At 41.5% G+C, this 19764-nt stretch overlaps 1 protein-coding gene across 2 annotated transcripts in view; it reads right to left on the bottom strand.

Moving 5' to 3' along the window:
- spen (spen family transcriptional repressor) overlaps positions 1-19764 on the bottom strand; it is a 56385-nt gene that overhangs the window by 12503 nt on the left and 24118 nt on the right. The window contains exons 4-10 of one of the 2 annotated variants that reach the window (XM_036533928.1): positions 9725-9882; positions 9132-9332; positions 8355-8506; positions 1981-2106; positions 1625-1738; positions 1278-1391; positions 894-994 (exon numbers count right to left, since the gene is read on the bottom strand). In XM_036533928.1, coding sequence (XP_036389821.1) covers positions 894-994; positions 1278-1391; positions 1625-1738; positions 1981-2106; positions 8355-8506; positions 9132-9332; positions 9725-9882 — 966 coding nt within the window. Of the gene's footprint in view, positions 1-893; positions 995-1277; positions 1392-1624; positions 1739-1980; positions 2107-8354; positions 8507-9131; positions 9333-9724; positions 9886-19764 lie in introns of both variants that reach the window. The other variant, XM_036533927.1, reaches the window with a different exon arrangement.

The raw sequence follows: 19764 nt of genomic DNA on the forward strand, positions 1-19764 counted from the left end.
AATAAAATAACTGTAAGCATTACCCAAAACACATAAGGGAGGATGCAAACTGTTATAAAATATTACAGAATATATCAGAACTGGCAGCTGGTGAAAGAAGCTGAATAAGCAATTTTTGATGCTGCAGTCCCCCCACCACCACCACCACCACCCTCATCCCAAATGTCAGAATGTAGCGTGAATCCACAGTGTTAGGTTCACATGAGTTTACTGAACTGCCACTGTTTCTCAGAATCTTGCTTTCCTAAGCAAACCTAGGAAGCAACAGTAAGAAACCTGTGTTTATACAATCTGTACAGCAGCTCAGCACCAGAGAGAGAAAAATTCCCCACCACTGTACTCTCATGTGCTATATTTTGGTTCAAGCCAGGGCCAGCCGAATGCCTCTGTATCATTAGTGTTCCATCTGCAATCTAATTTGAATACTTTTCAATTAACTGCCACATATTAGGCGTTTTTCGTAAAAATTAGCTTTTACAATGTCATTATTTCATTTGCCGTGAATAATCAAATAGCTTCTAGGAAAAAATGGGAAATTGAGAAATCGGCACACATGCAATGCATTTTAAGCCTTGTGCCTTGAATATAATGAGCACCAAATTTCCATTTGGATCATACTGTGCTCGCTTAAAATTATAATGTGCTTCGCTGTAAAATAGTTTCTTTCAAAATTAGCTCAAATCAATTAGACAACCTTCAAAGTGGAAAATGTACAAACAGTCAATGCTACAAGGTCATGGTAATTGATGGACCCTCCCTAGTTTTGCATTATTCCAGAGTATTTGTTGACACCTAATCTAATCATACTGAAAACATTTCTATTCCAACAAACAAAGCAGGCAGTATTTTTTTGGTGTCATAATTACTTTAAAAAAAATCTGTTAAAAACAAACCTTCGTTCAGATAGGATTTCGTAGAAGTCTCGGATGTCCTGCCCAGACGCCTGCATTGAGCGGTAGAAAGCCATCTGACTCTCCTGATTGGCAAAGTCAACCTGTGGAACGAGAAAGCACCGATGTCAATACACACCCTCCCTCAGCATCTCTCCTCTGACGGAGGACGGGTATAAACGAAAAGGCTACGGAATTAAAATCACTGACGGTGCCTTCCTGAGGAAGCTGGGCATTCATTATGCTCAATCATGACCGTGTACCTTTCTCAAGGGAACGCCATCATACCCGCTGTCCCCGTTGGCTCTCCTGCCTCTAAGCCGGGATTCAAACCCACAAAGCCAGGGCGGTTCAGAAGAAACACAGGCGCCTCTTTTCGTGCCCTACCTTGATTTTATTGCCTCCGATTTTCCAGCCTTTGGTCTCCTTGACAGCAGCCTGCGCGTATTCGATGTTGTTGTACAGGATGAGGGCCATTCCCTTCAATCTGTCAAACACAACCTGAGGGAGGAACAGAGAGAGAGGGTGGGTGATGCAAAGGAGTATGCAGCTCATTTTATTCAGCTTCAGGAACCACCTTATGTTTATTTAACAGTGATGAAGGAAGTGCAAAATAAGACAAAAAAAACATACTTACAATCATATGGTTATGTATAGAATTATACAGTGTTCCTGATGATTTTGTTACAGCGAGGAAGGGACTGTTAAATTGGATGAGGAAGATGGACGTTTACCTTGACCACGTGTCCATAGCGACAGAAGTGACGTGTGAGGTACTGCTCCGTGATGTTGGAGGCCAGCCCGTCCAGCCACACGCATGTGGTGGGCATGCTCTTCCCAAACCCCAGCTGCGGACAGCATGTCACCGTTAGTAACAAAGGTAGTCATGTAACACATACAGCAGACATCACTGTCATAAGTAACAAGACACTGCTTTCTGGCCGCTAGTACTAGTTCCTCAAACATACAAGTTAAAGGTAATGCTTTTTCGGAAAATAAAACAGTGAGAATAAGGTTAAATATTAGCTAACCACCGAAATAATAGTACAAATGATAGTGGTGTGCACAAGGCAGGGGGAAAGTGCTGCACCTTTAGCCTGTTGTTGCCAAGGTACTCGCCATCCATCTTCTTGATGGCCTTGCAGACACTGGCGATGTCGCAGTACTGCAGAAAGGCGTACTGGGGGGCACCATTCACCTTCTTTATGTCGATGTCCTGGGTAGAGAGGGGAAACACGAGACACCTCGTTAGGCAAAGGTTCAGTTTCACACCCATACATTATGCCTGCATGCATATCTTCTCATTCTCATACCCACAAATAAAAAGACTGCCATAACCCCTGCACTATATAAATGCATAATAAGGTCATTTGAGTCTTACAACTATTCCGGACTCAATTAAATATAAGACTTACCAGTTTTATGTTGAAAAAAATACATGTGAATGTTTAACATTCACTGTATTTATAATCCTTACGTAATTGAAAATAATACGTGGTCACCAACGAGATGGCAGCGTAGGGAAAGCGCTCTCGACAAAAGAAATTGAAATTTGCCCCAAAGTCGAGGTAATACAATAATTGACTCATGGTCATTGTATGAAGCATAAGGGGCGAGGATGACGTCTAAAATTAAGGGTAAAAAACCTGCTCTGGACTCTGAAAAAAGCAACAAAGGGCAGCAACACGAAGATGCTAATGATAGCTCACACTCGGCTAGCCATGGCAGCGATAGTAAGGGGGGGGGAGGGAACCCGGTGAACCTGGCCCTGATCCTCAGAGAGATACGCGACTTTAGACAAGACAACAAAAAACAACTTGAAGATATCAGAGGGGAAATGACAAAGTTTAATTCGAGGCTGGTCGAAGCCGAAACAAGGATCATGGAGAACGAAGAGAGACTGCAAAACGCAGAGGAGGTACTAGCAGAAATGCTAACGCTACATGAGCAGCTCCAAATGAAGCTAGCGGACCAAGAGGGGCGTACACGGAGGGAAAATGTGAGGATATACGGGGTACCCGAAGGTGTAGAGGAAGGGCCCAGAGCAATGATCTCTTTCGTGGATAAGCTGCTTAAAGAAAACCTCGACATACCCGAGTCGAAGGATCTACAGATAGAGAGAGCCCATCGAGCATTAGCACCGCAACCACCAGCAGGTGCCCAACCCAGGTCGATCCTTGTTAAATTTCTCAGCTTCAGAACGAAAGAAGAGGTGCTTAAGTTAGCATGGCAAAAGAAAGGGTTTATGTGGAGAAACTGCAAAATCAACTTCGACCACGATTATGCACCGTTTATCCTGACCAAGCGAAGAGAATACGCAGAGACACGGAGGGCCCTGAAAGATAAAGGCATTAAGTTCCAGACCTTGTACCCGGCCCGACTGAGAGTCTACTATGAGGATGAGACTAAGACCTACAACTCGGTGGAAGAGGCGACGTCGGATCTGGCAGACCGTGGATTACCGGTAAAAGTTATCACACAGCCGGCGTCCCTCCTTGAGAGGATCCAGCGAGGGTCATGGACACCAGCGAGGAAACGACGCGCGAAGCGAGCCAGTGGAGCATCAGGATACAAAGAAAAGCTGCTGGCATTCAGACGTGATCACACAGAGGATAAAGACTAACTTGAAGCAAAATAATTGGTACGGTAGATTGACTCCGGAGCAGGTAAAAATAGAACATTAACAATTTAACAATTTGGACGAAACAATTTAATTCATTATGAGGGAAGTCGAGACACTGAAGAGGTTTGGTTATGGCTGTGGAAACAGCGGAGGGCCCTCTAACCCAGTTAGGGAAGAAAGGTTATCCCTCAAAACAGAGGCTGGTGAGTGAAAGAGCCTCGAGGCTGGAAGTATGGACAAAATTTAAAATGTTTCTTGTTGAAAATGTTCAAGGTTTTTGTTCTGGTTTGTATTACTGGTATTCTGATAAGAAGGGACCACCTATTATTTATATAGAGAGGAAGAGCGAGTATTTTACATTCTTAATGACAGAATGCAAAGTGGACTAGTGAAAATAATTTCTTTTAATGTGAATGGGGTTTTGAATCCAATTAAGAGAAGTAAGATTTTGTCAAAATTGAAAAAAGAGAAAGCACAGATAGCCTTCCTTCAGGAAACACATATGAGTCAATCAGAACATGCAAAATTACAAAGGATGGGTTTTAGACAGGTATTCTCTGCGTCATTTAAGGCAGGACACAAGAGAGGTGTGGCTATCCTTATATCGAATGTACTTGCTTATGAACACATATCGGAGACTGTGGATGAAGGGGGAAGATTTATTAAGATCACTGGGAGAATAGAGGGATCTTTAATAACTTTACTGAATGTTTATGCTCCACCGGGAAGTGACTGGTTACTATACAGACGGGTCTTTGACTTAATGGTTAACTCTCAGGGAGTGATAATATGCGGGGGGGATTTTAACATCAGGTTGAATCCAGCACTAGATTCTTCAAGACCAACTATACAAAACCGATCTCTGACTAGGAAACTGAAAGCACTGATGAGAGAGTTGGGCATCATAGATGTATGGAGAGAACTTCACCCGACTAGTAGAGATTATACACACTATTCCTACCCGCACTCAGTTTATTCAAGATTGGATTACTTCTTCGTCTTCAGCTCTGAGAAATTTAGGATCAGGGATTGTAACATAGCAACAATTGACCTGTCAGACCATAGCCCTATCTCTATGTCATTAGCTCTAGGAAGGAAAATAAGGAAAACTGTATGGAAACTGAATTCAAACATACTCAATGACTCAAAACTATTGGAGAAATTAAAGGAAGACATTAGAGAATATCTAGACTTTAACGACTCAGGGGAAGTATCACCAGCAATTCTGTGGGATGCACTGAAGGCTGTAATGAGGGGGAAAATTATCTCCATCACTTCACATATGAAGAAACTTAAAGGACAGAAATTAACAGACTTACAGGAGAAATTAAAGAAGCTACAGTTAGCTGACAGTAATAAAATAAACATCAATTTGAAACAGGAAATTAAAAAACTTCAAAGCGAAATTGACGAAATATTTACACTAGAAACTCAAAAAAAGTGTGTCTTCTTGAAACAAAGAAATTACGAGGCAGGAGGTAAATCAGCAAAATTGCTAGCATATAGGCTAAGGAAGCAACAAATGGAAAATACAATCTATAAGATAAAGAATCCAAAAACAAAAATAGTTGAAAATACAATAGAGAAAATTCAAGAGAGCTTTGAAATATTTTACAGGGAGCTGTATTCTCAACCCCGGGCCTCTGATGAAATTCAAATAGATACATTTTTGAGTTCATTACTACTACCCAAACTCAGTAGTCTACAGAATGAGAGTCTTATCCAACCAATTTCTGTAAAAGAACTGAATTTAGCCATTTCTAAATTGAAGCCTGGTAAGTCTCCAGGCTCTGACGGCTTCACTTCAGAGTGGTATAAGGCCTTGAAGCCACAACTAACGCCATTACTACTTAACACATTTAACCGGATCCTACAACAAGGAGAACTTCCACCCTCTTGGAGGGAAGCAATTATATCAGTCATTCCTAAAGAGCAAAAAGACAAACAAGAATGTGGTAACTACCGGCCTGTCAGTGTTCTCAACGTAGATTACAAGTTGTTTACATCTATCTTAGCACGCAGACTAGAAATACTCCTACCTGATCTCATCCATCTAGATCAGACAGGATTCATTCAACATAGACAGACTCTGGACAACATAAGAAGAACTTTACATATACTAGAACAGATAAAGAAAGACAAGACAAAAGCAGTAATTGTAGGTCTAGACGCAGAGAAAGCTTTTGACTCGGTTAGATGGCTGTTTCTATATAAGGTTTTGGGAAAATTTGGCTTTCAGGAGAGATTTATAAGAGTTATTCAGACCCTTTACGATAAGCCTATGGCACGAATTAAAGTTAACGGGGATCTTTCTGACTCTTTTACTTTGGAGAGGGGAACGAGGCAGGGCTGCCCGATATCCCCCCTCCTTTTTGCTTTATTTATAGAACCCTTAGGACAATTAATGAGACAGAGTGACACTATTAGAGGCATTGAGGTGGAGGGGATTGAACAGAGGGTAATGCTTTTTGCAGACGATGTTTTGGTTCTTTTGGGGGAGCCAGAGAGGTCCTTCTTGGGTTTGATGTCACTGTTGAACGAGTATGGAAATTTATCAGGATATAAGCTCAACATATCAAAGACACAGGTCATGACTTTGAACTTCACGGCACCAAAGAGCATGCAAGACAAATATAATCTGGATTGGGGAGCAGAATCATTAAAATATCTAGGAATAATGCTAACAAAAGACCTTTCAAAATTGTCTCAAGCAAATTATGGACCATTATCGTTGAAGATAAAATCAGACCTGCACCGATGGAATCTTATCCCCTTTCTAAATCTAAACTCGAGGATTAGCGCAATTAAAATGAACACTCTCCCAAAACTATTATATATCTTTCGGACTTTACCAGTGGAAATAAATGACAATCAATTTAGGGAGTGGGATAAATGGATTTCTAGGTTTATTTGGCAAGGTAAGAAGCCCAGAATTCGATTTAATATTCTACAGTTGAGAAAAGAGAAAGGAGGTATGGCACTTCCTTGTTTAAAGAAATATTTTTACGCTGCACAGCTAACCCCTCTACTATATTGGTGCAATAATGAGTATAAAGCCAGATGGAAGGAACTAGAATCTGAAATTAGTTTAGATTTACCTCTACAGGCCGTAATTGCAGATAGAGGTTTGATAGCTCAATTAGAAGAAAGAAATAACCCCTGGATCAATCTTACGTTAAAGATATGGCAAAAAGTGGTTAAATCAAGCGAAATTCACAACATGCTCAGGCTCTTTAGATGGTGTGCTTATGATACAGAATTTATTCCCAATAGAGGGGATAAAAGATTTAAGTCCTGGATACAGAAAGGACTTACAACTTACCTTTCATTCACACACAAAAACGCAATACAGAGTTTCCAATACTTGCAGGACAAACATGGTCTAGAACAGGAAGATTTCTTCAGGTACCTTCAACTGCGACACTATTTCAATCAGGAGTGCAGACCTACTGATTTCTCAAAAACAGAGTCGGAGTTCTTCAGGATTCTAAGGTCGGCCCTTGGTTCGGTTCCCTCCAAATCAATTTCAAAGTGGTATAATGCTCTGTTTCTGACTAAAAATGAAAATACCCTGTATATTAAGGAAAAATGGGAAAAGGAAGCAGGAATAGAGATTTCGGAGGAGGCTTGGGGGGAGATATGCAGCTTTCAGTGGTCCTCAACTAACTCTATGGAGTGGAGGGAGCACTGCTGGAAAAACATAGTAAGATTTTTTAAGACCCCCTACCAGGAAAGATATAATAATGAAGGTTCAATCTGTTGGAGACAGTGTGGGTCAAGGGAGGCAAACCACTCCCACATATTCTGGGAATGTCCTAAGCTGAGTTCATATTGGAAGGGCATCTATAAAATATTGTGCACGGTATTTAAAATTCATCTATCCATGGACATAGAGACACTTTATTTGGGCCACATTGTGTGTTTGAAACAGAGGAGGGATATAAAGCTACTGCAGGCCCTTTTGGCGGCGAGTAAAAAATCAATCACCAGAAGGTGGCGAACTACAACTCCGCCTACCGTGGAAGATTGGTATGGGGTAACCTTAGAAATATTTAAGATGGAAAAATTGACTTATTCTTTGAGGGCTCAAAAAGATAAATTTTATCAAATTTGGCAAAAATGGATTGATTTTGTAACCCCAATGAGAACAGACTTTGTATAACTTTGTATAACATTTGTTTTAAACTACTTTCCTCCTATAGTTGAGAAAAATGTAAAAATGTAAACTCCCTTCAGTTCAATTGTACATAGTTAATGTTTTCCGAAATAAGAATGTGGCATATGTATAAAAGGGGAACGCCCAGTGGCTGACTAAATAATGTGGAAGTTCATAGGACTTTAAAGATACTTGATGTCTGGTGGGTGAATACGGATGAGCAGCTTCATTAAAGTTATATGGACTGTAAGGCATTTAAGGACTGAGTCTTAACACTGGAAAACTGCGACACCCAGATGTTCTTTTTTTTTTTTTTTTTTTTTTTTTTTTTTCTCCCTTTTTTCTGTTACATATGCATAAGACTATAAAAAAAGAAAACAGGAAGAGTGTGTTATGAATATTGTTGAAAAGCTGTATGTTAAATTGTTGTCTTTTCCAAATAAAAAGATAATTACAAAAAAAAGAAAATAATACGTATATTATGTATATTCTATCTTTATGGAGAGTATATTACATGCAACACATCAATATGACATAAAGTTTACAAATTTTTTAAAAGTTACAAATCCGATTAGCGGCATGAAAAATTCAGTGGCATATGAAATCGAGGTGTGGCTAAACTCACTCAAATAGTACATGAGCTCCCTCAAGTCAAAACTGTCCTTGTCTGTTAACATGAACATACCACTATCTCCCCGAAGCGCTGGAAGATGTTGAGCAGGTCGTGGTAGCTGGTGGTCTTTTCCAGGTTTCCGATGAAGAGGGTCCGCGTGGCTTTAGGGTGGAATTCGTCTATCCGCTCGTCCAGAGGCCGGAACTCGTTCTCGCTCTCGGTCTCTGAAAGGGGAGGCAGCGGAGAAGGGAAAGACTGTGAGCATCACTGGCTGAAGCGAAGGAATAAGACATCTGAAGCAGGTACAGACATCACACACACTTCATTCAAACGTACATCCACGTACACCATTATCATTTTGCAGACGCTGTTATCCAAAGCAAATTACTTTTATACAGCTGTAGACACACACCTAAATTATCACAATCACAATGTCTCTGTCACAAAAACTCTGTCACACACACACACACACACACACACACACACACACACACAGACAGAGACAGACAGAGGCAGACAGAGGCAGACAGAGGCAGACAGACACACACACACACACACACAGACACACAAACAGACAGAGGCAGACACAGACAGAGGCAGACAGACACACAGAGCAAGACAGTCACACAGAGCAAGACAGTCACACAGAGCAAGACAGTCACACAGAGGCAGACACAGTCACACAGAGCAAGACAGTCACACAGAGCAAGACAGTCACACAGAGGCAGACAAAGTCATACAGAGGCAGACACAGTCATACAGAGGCAAACAGTCACACAGAGGCAGACAGACAGTCACACAGAGGCAGCCAGACAGACACTCCTGGCAGCGGAGCCTGTGGCAGCGTACCTGGGCCATTCCAGGCGGTGACATCAATCTGCATGCCAAAGAACAGTTTCCCCTTGGAGGCGCTGAGGGCCTTCTCCTGGTCTTCCTGCTGGCGGAAGAACACCAGGCCGTACCGCTCCTCGGACGCCCCGTGGATCTGCACCGACGTCACCTTCCCATACTTCTTAAACTCGTGGAAGAGGCCGTCTTTCAAACTCGTGTCTGAGAGGGGAATTAAAAAAGTTAACCTTTTAAAGGAAACATCCAACATTTGGTACGGGACAGGTATTCAGAGTTGTACATCAGACTTAACAACGTTCTTATTTTACACAATGCTTAAACAACTGTTATCTCAGGCTGTTCATAAATTAATACTAATTAACGGATAAACAACGGATATTCAAGCAAAAAATGTGGCAGAATGCATTCAATGGCTGTGTGTTACAATCATCATTTCAAAGGTGGGATCAGGGGCACTGTACAACGTGAGACAAAACAAACACTTACCCACTTTTCAATTATAAATGATTCCATTCTATTTATTTATATTTTGTCAATTACCAATAAACAGATCAGATCAGCCCAATAACGCATCCCGTAGGTGGTGTCCTCACCTGTGGAGCGCACGGGCAGGTTCTGGACCTTGATGCCGAAACTTTTGCGGGGTTCGTCCTTGTCGAGGGCCGGGGGGGGCTGGGCAGAGGGGGCGGGTACAGCCGCAGACTGGACGGAGCGAGCTGGAGACTCGTCACTGGAGCTGCTGGTGGAATCACTGCTGCCGGAAAAACAACAGGGGGCTGCTTAAAGGCCAGTATGTGCAGCCTGCAACGCTACAAATATACACACACGCACACGCACGCACACACACACGCGCACACACACACGCACACACACACGCGCGCACACACACTCACATACACTCACACACACGCACGCGCACGCACGCATACACACACGCATGCACGCACGCATGCACGCACGCATGCACGCACGCATGCACGCACGCATGCACGCACGCATGCACGCACGCACGCACGCACACGAGCACACACACGAGCACACACACACACGCGCGCACACACACACACACAAGCATAAACACAAGCACACACACACACACACACACACACACACACACACACACACACACACAAGCACACACACAAGCACACACACACACACACACACACACACACACACACACACACACACACACACACACCATCTCTTCACACTGGCACAGAAAACCCTAAGGAGTAGCTTCCTAAACATGTCTTCCTAAACGTGACTTTCACTGCATAATGGTAGTTACGAGATCGGCATTCTGTAGCATACTGTTACATGTTCTGCCAAAAAACAAAGGATACTTAATACATTCTGATAAAATGTTTAAGTATTGCATTTGTTCTCCCTTAAACATAAAAAAAGTATTTCAAAAAACAGTGTAAACCACTAACTGATCACTGATCACACTATCAACCAGACAAAGAAACCTGCAATATAGGGAAGAATTAATTTATTTTGCCACATATGACGCATGGCACTGCTTGAAAATATAGGACTTATTGTGATAAAACCCTTTTTCCAATTTCAATTTCAAAAATCATAAAATTAGATGAGCTGTAGCTCTTACAGCGTAGGCCTTTATTTTAAAGATTTGATTGACACATAAATTACTGAACACAATTTTGTTTCTTGTTCCCCGAGGGTAAAAAGCTTACTAAAAATTAAGGATTTTAACATCTTGTAATCATATTTTTAGGTTCCCCATAATTAACACTGTAGGGGAACATTTAAGTGCCTGGAAGTGACCTATAAGCAATCTAAAGGAAATGATTAACCCCCGGACATGTTTTTCTACCCTAGTCGAATTACATTTCCAACGCAATTCCATTTCTGTCCTTACGGTGGCACCCTCATCCCAATTTTCCTTAGTCAAATGATTCAGTAACGCAAAGTCACCACGTGTGTAAGAATGGCGTAATCTGCATCTAGTGTGTTTATGGTCTTTAATGTCAAAATAAGACAAAAAAACTCATTATGAAACTAAATTATTATTTTTTGAAGACCAAACCAAAATGATCAAACCTAAATGGTCTACTGTGATTTTTATAAGGAATAATTACGTTAAATGACAATTATGTAATTTTTATTTATATCTTTGGCCAATTACTCAATTTGTGCTCCAAAATGGCCAGGAGGGCATAGGGAGAGGCAAAACTAGTGACAATGAGCTTCAGAGAAATTCAGTTCAGATATAGGGAACTAGCCCATTTTATATGCACAACGCCACTGTTTCACTAGACATTATTGGGATGTCTTGTCCTGTTCTTGTATGATTGTAATTCTAAAGAGGATATTAAAATTGCACCCTGTTTAAAATTCAACTTCAGGTGCCCAGCTTTACAGAGAAGAGAGCTTCATTAGATAGAATATGCATTTGCAAATTAGAAACTGTAAGAGAGGACTGAAGGGTATGGATGCTATTTGATACATCCAACATTTTTCATCAATAAACTTGCATGCATTTTCAAGTAACCTAATTATACACCATTTTCCATAAATATTCATCAAATTCAAGATGACTTTTATATGTCACAGTGCAGAAGACACTTTCAGCAATCAGGCGATTGCTCGTTTTTAGGGGAGTACACATGACAGCAATGCGGGCACAGAAGCACAAAGACCAGACTCTTGTTTGGGTATAGCAGCTGATCATTTGAAAATATTAATATCTGACCGAGCATATTAATTTCTCTATATATAAACCCCGACCTCCAATCTGGAGAGGCAGGGATTTAATCAGGTCAATATCAGTTAAGTGGAGGCCCCATTCTGTAATCTAGGGAATGGAAGCTGTGCACTTGGAATATAATCCCACACCCTTTCGGTCTGAAGTAGCGAGATCTGAAATCCAGAAATCCAGCAGATCTGCCTGCTAAAGCCTTACACATTAGGGTGAATTACAAATGTCCTGCCATGCATGCAGCAATACTCCTACCTCTCCACTGCCAAAGCAAAGGGGCACTGCCCCAGGAGAAGGTTATCTGCTTTGAGACGCCGGGCTGCACTGAGACCAGAGGACTGAGGCTGCTATACTGCCAGGACACCCAGCTGCCAGCATGCCGTTAGCCCACTGTAATGCTAAGATGAAGAGTAACCTGCAACCGGGGCAGCAATGACGAAGCTGAGATGATCAACAGCCACAAGCCAAGGGGCTATCCTGAAAACCACCCACCAACAAAGGACAGATGCTCCTGTAGCCTGCTGTCAACAGTCTCCCAAACTACTGACAGACTGCTAATTCATTTCTGATGATTTACACACACCTCATTACATATGTGTGAAGTATTTGTTTTTGCATATCAATATTCTTCAGGAGTTTCATTTGATCACCTCTTTGCTAGGGGATGAGGAATAATTTTCAGTTTCTCCCAGATTGGCCCATGGGTTTTGTTCTTTGACTACCTCTGGAAAACTTTCATACAGCACTTTGTGACAGTCTTGGTTGTAAAATGCATTATATAAATATTGTCAAAACAGAAACTGCTCTGTATAATCTGTATCCACAGCACCAGTATTTACTCTAATCTAGGCCAATGACATGTGGTTTAATTTTAGTTCTAATTCAGGCCAGATGATAGCCCTTATGACATGTTAACAATTCCTACTGCAACCCAGCTCATGTACACGGACACTGCAGTGTACCGGGAGCTTTCAGTTAGTGATGACTGACTGCTCCTGCACACGCCTATGAGTGGGAAAACCAGAAAATTCAACAATCCTGTTGTGTCAGGTTTTGCAAGAAGAGCCTCCAAGAGTGACAGCCTACATCCAACCAGCACCGGTTCCAGGCGGGAGCTTTGAGGGGGAAACTCGAAAACATGAAGCAGCGCTTCAGCTGGAAGGAGGGAGGGACACAGACGGAAATGGTAGGCGAGCACGGAGGCAGAAACACACGCTCGGACGTGAGGAGAGGATGAGGTAATGAGTGAGCCGTGATCAGAGTATGACCCATCCATCTGACCCATCCACAGATTTGCCACAACAATGAACCAATGACTACAAGTGGAAATAAACAGCTAAATGTGGTTTGGTTTAAAAACAGTAAGCGATTGGTTTAAAAACAGTAAGCAATTTTTTTGTCCACGGGTTATGTTCTGAGCACAAAAAAAACCTCAGCGAGCAAACAAGAACAATGGTAACCTGGGTAACATTCATGGTAATAATCACAACTGCATCCTGTCATGGCTACCAGACCACAACTGACCTGAAAAACCATATTTAGGGTACTCACATCAGTCACAGTGTTACCATACCAGAATTGTGCTTCGTACATAACTTTGGGCTATATCTGTGGGTCACCAAACCCAATGATGCATTCCAACCCTAGCGGCGTAGAAATCACCAAGTGACAGGAAGGAAACTGCACCAATCTGGACGAAGATGCAGACCAGGATAAAACTGACTGATGACAGCTGGGTGATGTGGAAAACACCACTGACAATAACAGAATGCAACTGTTCTTTGGCTGCAGTTTCTCCACCCCACCCCCTATCCCTCAAACCCAGCTAAAAAAAAAAAAAAGCTTGTTGGTGTGTGGAGAAAACAAAAAATAGGAGGCGGAAATGCATTCTACGAGTCCCCATCTCAAAACTTGTGCGTCGCGTCAGCCCCCGACTGCCACCGATTCCGCGAGGGCCAACTCGCACTGACAGGTGCCCTAACAGCGCCCTCACTTACAGTCTTCTAAAACCGCACTGTGTCCCGGCCTTTACTCTCACTCAGACTGGCGAAAACAGCTCTCTCTAAGGTCTCCTACTCCCAACGCCCCCTCTCTCACACTCTCACTCACTTTATAGACTCAACAACAATCAACAACTTCAGTGAGCCACACCGCCTCTCTCTCATCCGCACTATTCCTTCCTCACCCTTTCCACTCTCCTTGTATTCTGCAGAGGAATACCTAAATTCTCCTGCACAAGCATGACGGGCTAACAGACCTTTTCATGTCTATATCTTGTTTATTCCTTCCTCACCTTTTCCCACTCTCTCTACATTCCTTTTCAGAGGAATACCCACATTGCATGTCACTAGCATGACATGCTAACAAACCCTGATCATGAATGCAATGTCTGAACAGTGCGGTAATAGCATCAGCGTGACGCAGTTTAATGAAAACAAAAAAAAAAAAACCAAAAAAAAAATCAAAGTCTGCATCAGAATGCCCTTTTCTCCCTCCTGCGTATATTTGGCTTTCTGTGATTTCTCTCCTGTCTGTCTCCCTCTCCGCTCCTCCTCCCTCTCTCGGAACCGGAAGTGCCACTGGCCTGTGGGAGTGGGCAGGGAGCCCGCGGTGGCCAGAAATTTCCAGTTCAAACTGGATCTCACGGAGGTGGGGCAACTCACGCCCACGCATACGTACAGGGGTGGGTACTTAGAAAATACAGCAGTCATCTATCAAAATTCCCTTTAGCATTTCTCATAAAGAAAAACAAGCATGAGACAGGCACTCCTGGCAAACGCATACCATTTGCCAAAGCACCTCCTATAAGGTCCTGACATTTCCAAATGTTGTCAAGACCTCATTCAGACCTCTCAGAATCTCTACAAACCCCCTGCCATATGATCTGGACTTTGACTGCTTTCCTGTTAACCAGGTGTACATAAATGTAACAAAGAGAAAAGGAAATAATTAAGACTACTAAATCTTACACAGAAAGGTGCCAACGGTCTTCAACATCGTAGTAGAAATGTGATCGAAACTAAGGTTTTTCAACAGTGGGAACTTTCATAAATGTTACTTGAAATAAAAACACTGATCATCAAACATATAAAAATAAGGATGGATGGGCACAAACATCAAAACTGAGCTCAGCTACACACCAACGGCACTGTGAAATCAGTCCTTACACCCCACCTTAGCTTTCAGATGTCAGGGTAACTGAATTTTAAACCACGATACAAGAACAGCTGACTGTCACTAATGTAACTATCTGTGGAGAAAAAAATTAAATCTAGTGCAAAAGCTACAAAGGAAGGGAATACTTCATTATCACTTAGTTTAACAACTTAGGTACTCCTGTGCATGGGTATCCCATAGGTAAAACATGGAGCTGGGGCTTGCTTGCCTACGCTGCTTTTCGTTGTGACATAAATAGCAACTCCCTAAGTGTAACAGTTCGCTAATCGATCTCCAGCCTGAATAAGCCATTTAGATTAATCTGTCCTCTCAGGCCACATTATTTCTGAAATGGATACGTTGAATGCAAATCCTGCACTGAATTAAGTGCTTGCTGATCAATTGCATCAGTTCTTAGTAATGCACTGATTTGCTTAATGCGTTCTATGGCAATGCTATCAGAAACAGGTCAAAATCAGGGATGGAAGGGTGAGGCTTAAGGAATCCTATGACGGGTGGAGTTACCATATGCTGTCAGTTCCTGATTTGTCTGAACAAATCAAAAACAACAGCTCTTCAAAGCTAATCACTATGATTGGTTCAAGTCACTTATAGTCACCAATGGCGCAAAAGGCTTCATGAACCAGTGGGTGGAGCTAAGAGTCCAATCGCTAGTTAAAGACTCCCACCTCTAGTCAAACTTCCTTGCTTCAACCTACTGGCTAAATGACTGATATACAGAAGGAATCCCTAAATGCTGAACGATTCAGGGACTCACAAGACTCAGAGACTCATACAAGCACTTCTAATCTCTTCACACCAGCTACTCAGAATCATACAGAGAATGCAACTGTAAGCAGTTCTAAAAAAATATAAGCATTCTGAAAGTGTAGATAAATCAAAAAGTATAAACAAATATAATACAGACTAAAATAAAAATGAACAATATGTAGTTAAATTTAACCAGTAAGATAAAATCTGCACAGACTGTAAAGGCATAAAGTAGCTCACTATGTAGCTATCTATCGGTTAGCACTTTGCTAAGTTAGCAAGCTAGCTACTTGTTCTTGTAAGATAGCTAGGTTTAGAAGCTTTTCAAAAATCTCACTCCAGTGGTTTCAGTCATTTTAGACAAGCAATGCTAGTCTGCTGAAATAGTTTTTAGAGAGGTGCCTAAATATGTTAGAATTAATTACCACTATTTATATAATTCAATGTCACACTTTTTTGACAGTATGAAAGCCACCTTTTTGAGATAGCAACTAGTCCTCAACAGTGACCTTCAATGAGCGTTTTCACAGATTTTCAGAATTTATATTTTGCAACAATAATTCAAACTAAAATTAAGATGTTCTGAATTATCATTAACAGCAAAGCAGGATTAATATAGCAGTGGTGGTTAAAATTAAGTAGGCGGTGTAAGTGGGACAACTGGTTCAAGTAAGGGGTGGGGTTTGTGAGAAGGGACAGAAGTGCCGGAACAGGGAGGTTTGGGAAGAACAGGGAAATTTTATACCAGCCGTTTCAAACAATTTCAGGCCTTGTTTTAACCATTTTATCCCTTCTACTTGTGCCTGTTTGTTGTGTTCATTCATAACAAATGAGCTTTTTAAAAACAGTCTCCATCCCAGTGTTTTCAAATCTTTCTGCTGGACAAGTTTTCTGAACAAAGAACACATTTTTTTTGTCAAATCCAAGACACTCTTTGTCAAAACAATCTCCAAACCACTCCAAAACAACTACTCAGAGGGACTGGTGGCAACCATTTTGAAACCACTTCAGATGTGTTCTGATTGAGTTGAGGTTTCCCACCGAGGTTGTGATGTGGAAATGTGTGTACTGGTTGTAAGCCTTAAGTTCCACTTAGTGCCAAGGGGGTACAATAACCTTAGCTGGAACAAAAACCTGCATACACTGGAAATTCCCACAACCAGGTGTGGGAAAGGCGACACTTACAAATACACAGCTAATTTAATGTACTTGCTTTATCTAACATTTCAGCATCATTTGCTTTAAATGTTTCTGGTAGGCAGTCTAATCTGAGGATTTACAAATCCACCAACCTGACAGTGTTTAAATTCCACAGGGAGGAGGGAAGTTTGTTGTGTTGCCTCATCTTGTCTGTTTGCATGTTCTTATCGGTGTCAACATATTGGCTTTCTGTCATCAACCTGTTGCCCCTCTTCATTTGCTGACAAAAATCTTTTCAAATTCAGTTGAGTTGCTTTTTTTTTTTCCAGGGAGGATGCTGCACCTGACTGATCACAGGGAAGCTCCAGCACTCAACTGCTGAACATGACAGGCTACAAATGTGTCCACATTCACAGGGCTCACCTACTCCATAATGCAGAGGAGACACGGCAGTACAAAGAGCCGCGAGTGTTACATAACGGTGTCCATATTTGGTGTGATGGCACAGTGTTGGAGCCCGCACGACAATGCAACCCTGCATTCACTCACACGGCTTCATATGCTTTGAACAACAAAAAAAAAAAAGCTAGGGCTGTGTTTTTTTCATCAACCACTAAAAACAGCTTCATGGCAAACCACAAGACTCACAAGGCTGTGGTTATAATCTGGTCACATCTGACTGACTGGCAAAAAAAAAAAAAAAATGCACTCTCACTGGTTTTTAGATTCAGACTCTTCTCTGCTCTTTGAACTGCCAACACCTGCTGCATAAAGCAGAACCACCACATATAGTGCTGCGTAATGCAGAGGAATCCCTGCACGTACATGTAGTGCTGAATTCAGCATCTCGTCACTCATCCATTCTTCTGTCAGTGTAGTGTAGCACAGTGGCAAGGACCAGGACTCGCACCCAAAAGGTTGCCGGTTCAATTCCCCGCTGGGGCACTGCTGCTGTACCCTTGGACAAAGTACTTATCCCTAAATTGCCTCAGTAAATATGCAGCTGTATGAATGGATAACATGTAAAAATGGTAACCTGTGTAAGTCGCCCTGGATAAGAGCATCAGCTAAATGCTTGTAATGTAATGTACTGATTACTCATATGTGGACACAGCGTTCACCATGTTGGAATACAGAGCCGAGGTAAAACGAATACATCACTACCACTATGGGCGGAAAAGAGACCTTGCTATTCATTCTCCCTATAGCCTAGAATGAATCTAGAACTGAGTAAAGTCTGGTAATCAAAACTAAGGGTCTCTCCTTCCACTAGAAATTCTGGTCTCTGACTGAAAAAAAAAAAGCTTAATATCACTATAAAATTTCCTGTAATGTCACCTTGTTCTACTGACAGAACTTAAAATAGCTTCAATGTTCTACTCTATATATATAAAAATTAAAACCTCAATCTGTCTTCTCCGACTGCTGTTGTAAGGACTTAAATATTAAGCATGTTGGGTCTCTCTTAATTAATTAAGTCTGATATCTAGAATCAGTCTTGTTGCCCTTCTCTGTACTTCCATGCTTCTTTGCCGTTCTTGTAATGCAGTGCCTACAACTGGACACAGCTCTCTAAAAAAGACACTGTATAAACTTCATGTAGCCTTGAGGTGCAATCAAGTACTTCTTGCTACATATCCTAACATCCTATTTGCCTTTTTTACAACTCCCATCAAATAATCCTGTCTACACTGTTATTGTCAACATGTAGAACTTTACACCTGGCAATTTAAAATTTCACTTGACTGATTCTGATCCTTTTCAAAGCTTCTTGAATCACTTTTTGTAGTGAATTTTCACCCATGCTCATTCACAGTTCTGAAGGCAAGACCGCTTATGTTTTTTCCAATCTTACTACAATTCGGAAACCTTACACTTGGAGGAGGTGGCTTCCAATTTTTATATATAGGTCAAATGTGATTATGTTGTGGTCAATGGTCCCTACTGGTTCCAATACATCAGCACTTTTATCAGGATTACTACATAAAGCAAGGTTAGGCATGAGTTGCTTTTCGTAGGAAAGATAACATACTGCGTTAAAAAAATTAATGATTTGCAACAACGAAAAAGCCCTGCTCAAACTGGCCACATCCCAATACATTTTCACACGTAACAGAGGGAAAATAAAGTCACTCATTAATTTTGTTTCAGACTCTTTTGTTTCACAGAGTCTGTTTTGATATCATCATAGACCACAGTGTTACAATCTGACTCCAGCGGTTGATAATTTAACCCATACATCTTTAATAGGATTTATGGGTCACTTCCTACAATTCCTTGTATGCATAATGTGACTGTAGCCTACATCTATTTATCTAGGGGATGTACATAATTTATCTGGAGGAAGCTGTAGTAACAACAGACTTTAGGCTCTGCTGCCCACAGGCTATACAACATATACAATGCACATCCTGTTGTAAACTAACAGCTTTGCTAATTAGCAAGCTCTGACTAGCTCTTACACTTAAAAGCTCTTACTTAAAACAGGGGCAAAAGTAAAAGTGAGACATTGCTTTGCTTGACACAGCAGCAATGACCAAATTGTTCATCAGAATGCTGCGATAATTATGTGCACACAGGTTGCTTTAATGAACTGAGCACAATATCAGCACAACTGATGATGACACGACCAGCTAAAGGGCTAATTTGTGCAGGAGCAGCACAGAAAGCTGTCAATCAGAAGCTGGCCAAAACCTCATTTTGTAATCCTACTACCACATACTGTGCTCTGGCAGAGAGAGCAGAATAGAAACCAAAGACATTGCTAGAGAAACATTGTTCTTATCGTTCACATCACAACCACCGCCATAATTAAATTATTCATCAAAGGCAGAGCCTTCT

This window comes from Megalops cyprinoides, chromosome 7 (assembly GCF_013368585.1).
Source record: "Megalops cyprinoides isolate fMegCyp1 chromosome 7, fMegCyp1.pri, whole genome shotgun sequence".
NCBI classification, from domain to species: domain Eukaryota; kingdom Metazoa; phylum Chordata; class Actinopteri; order Elopiformes; family Megalopidae; genus Megalops; species Megalops cyprinoides.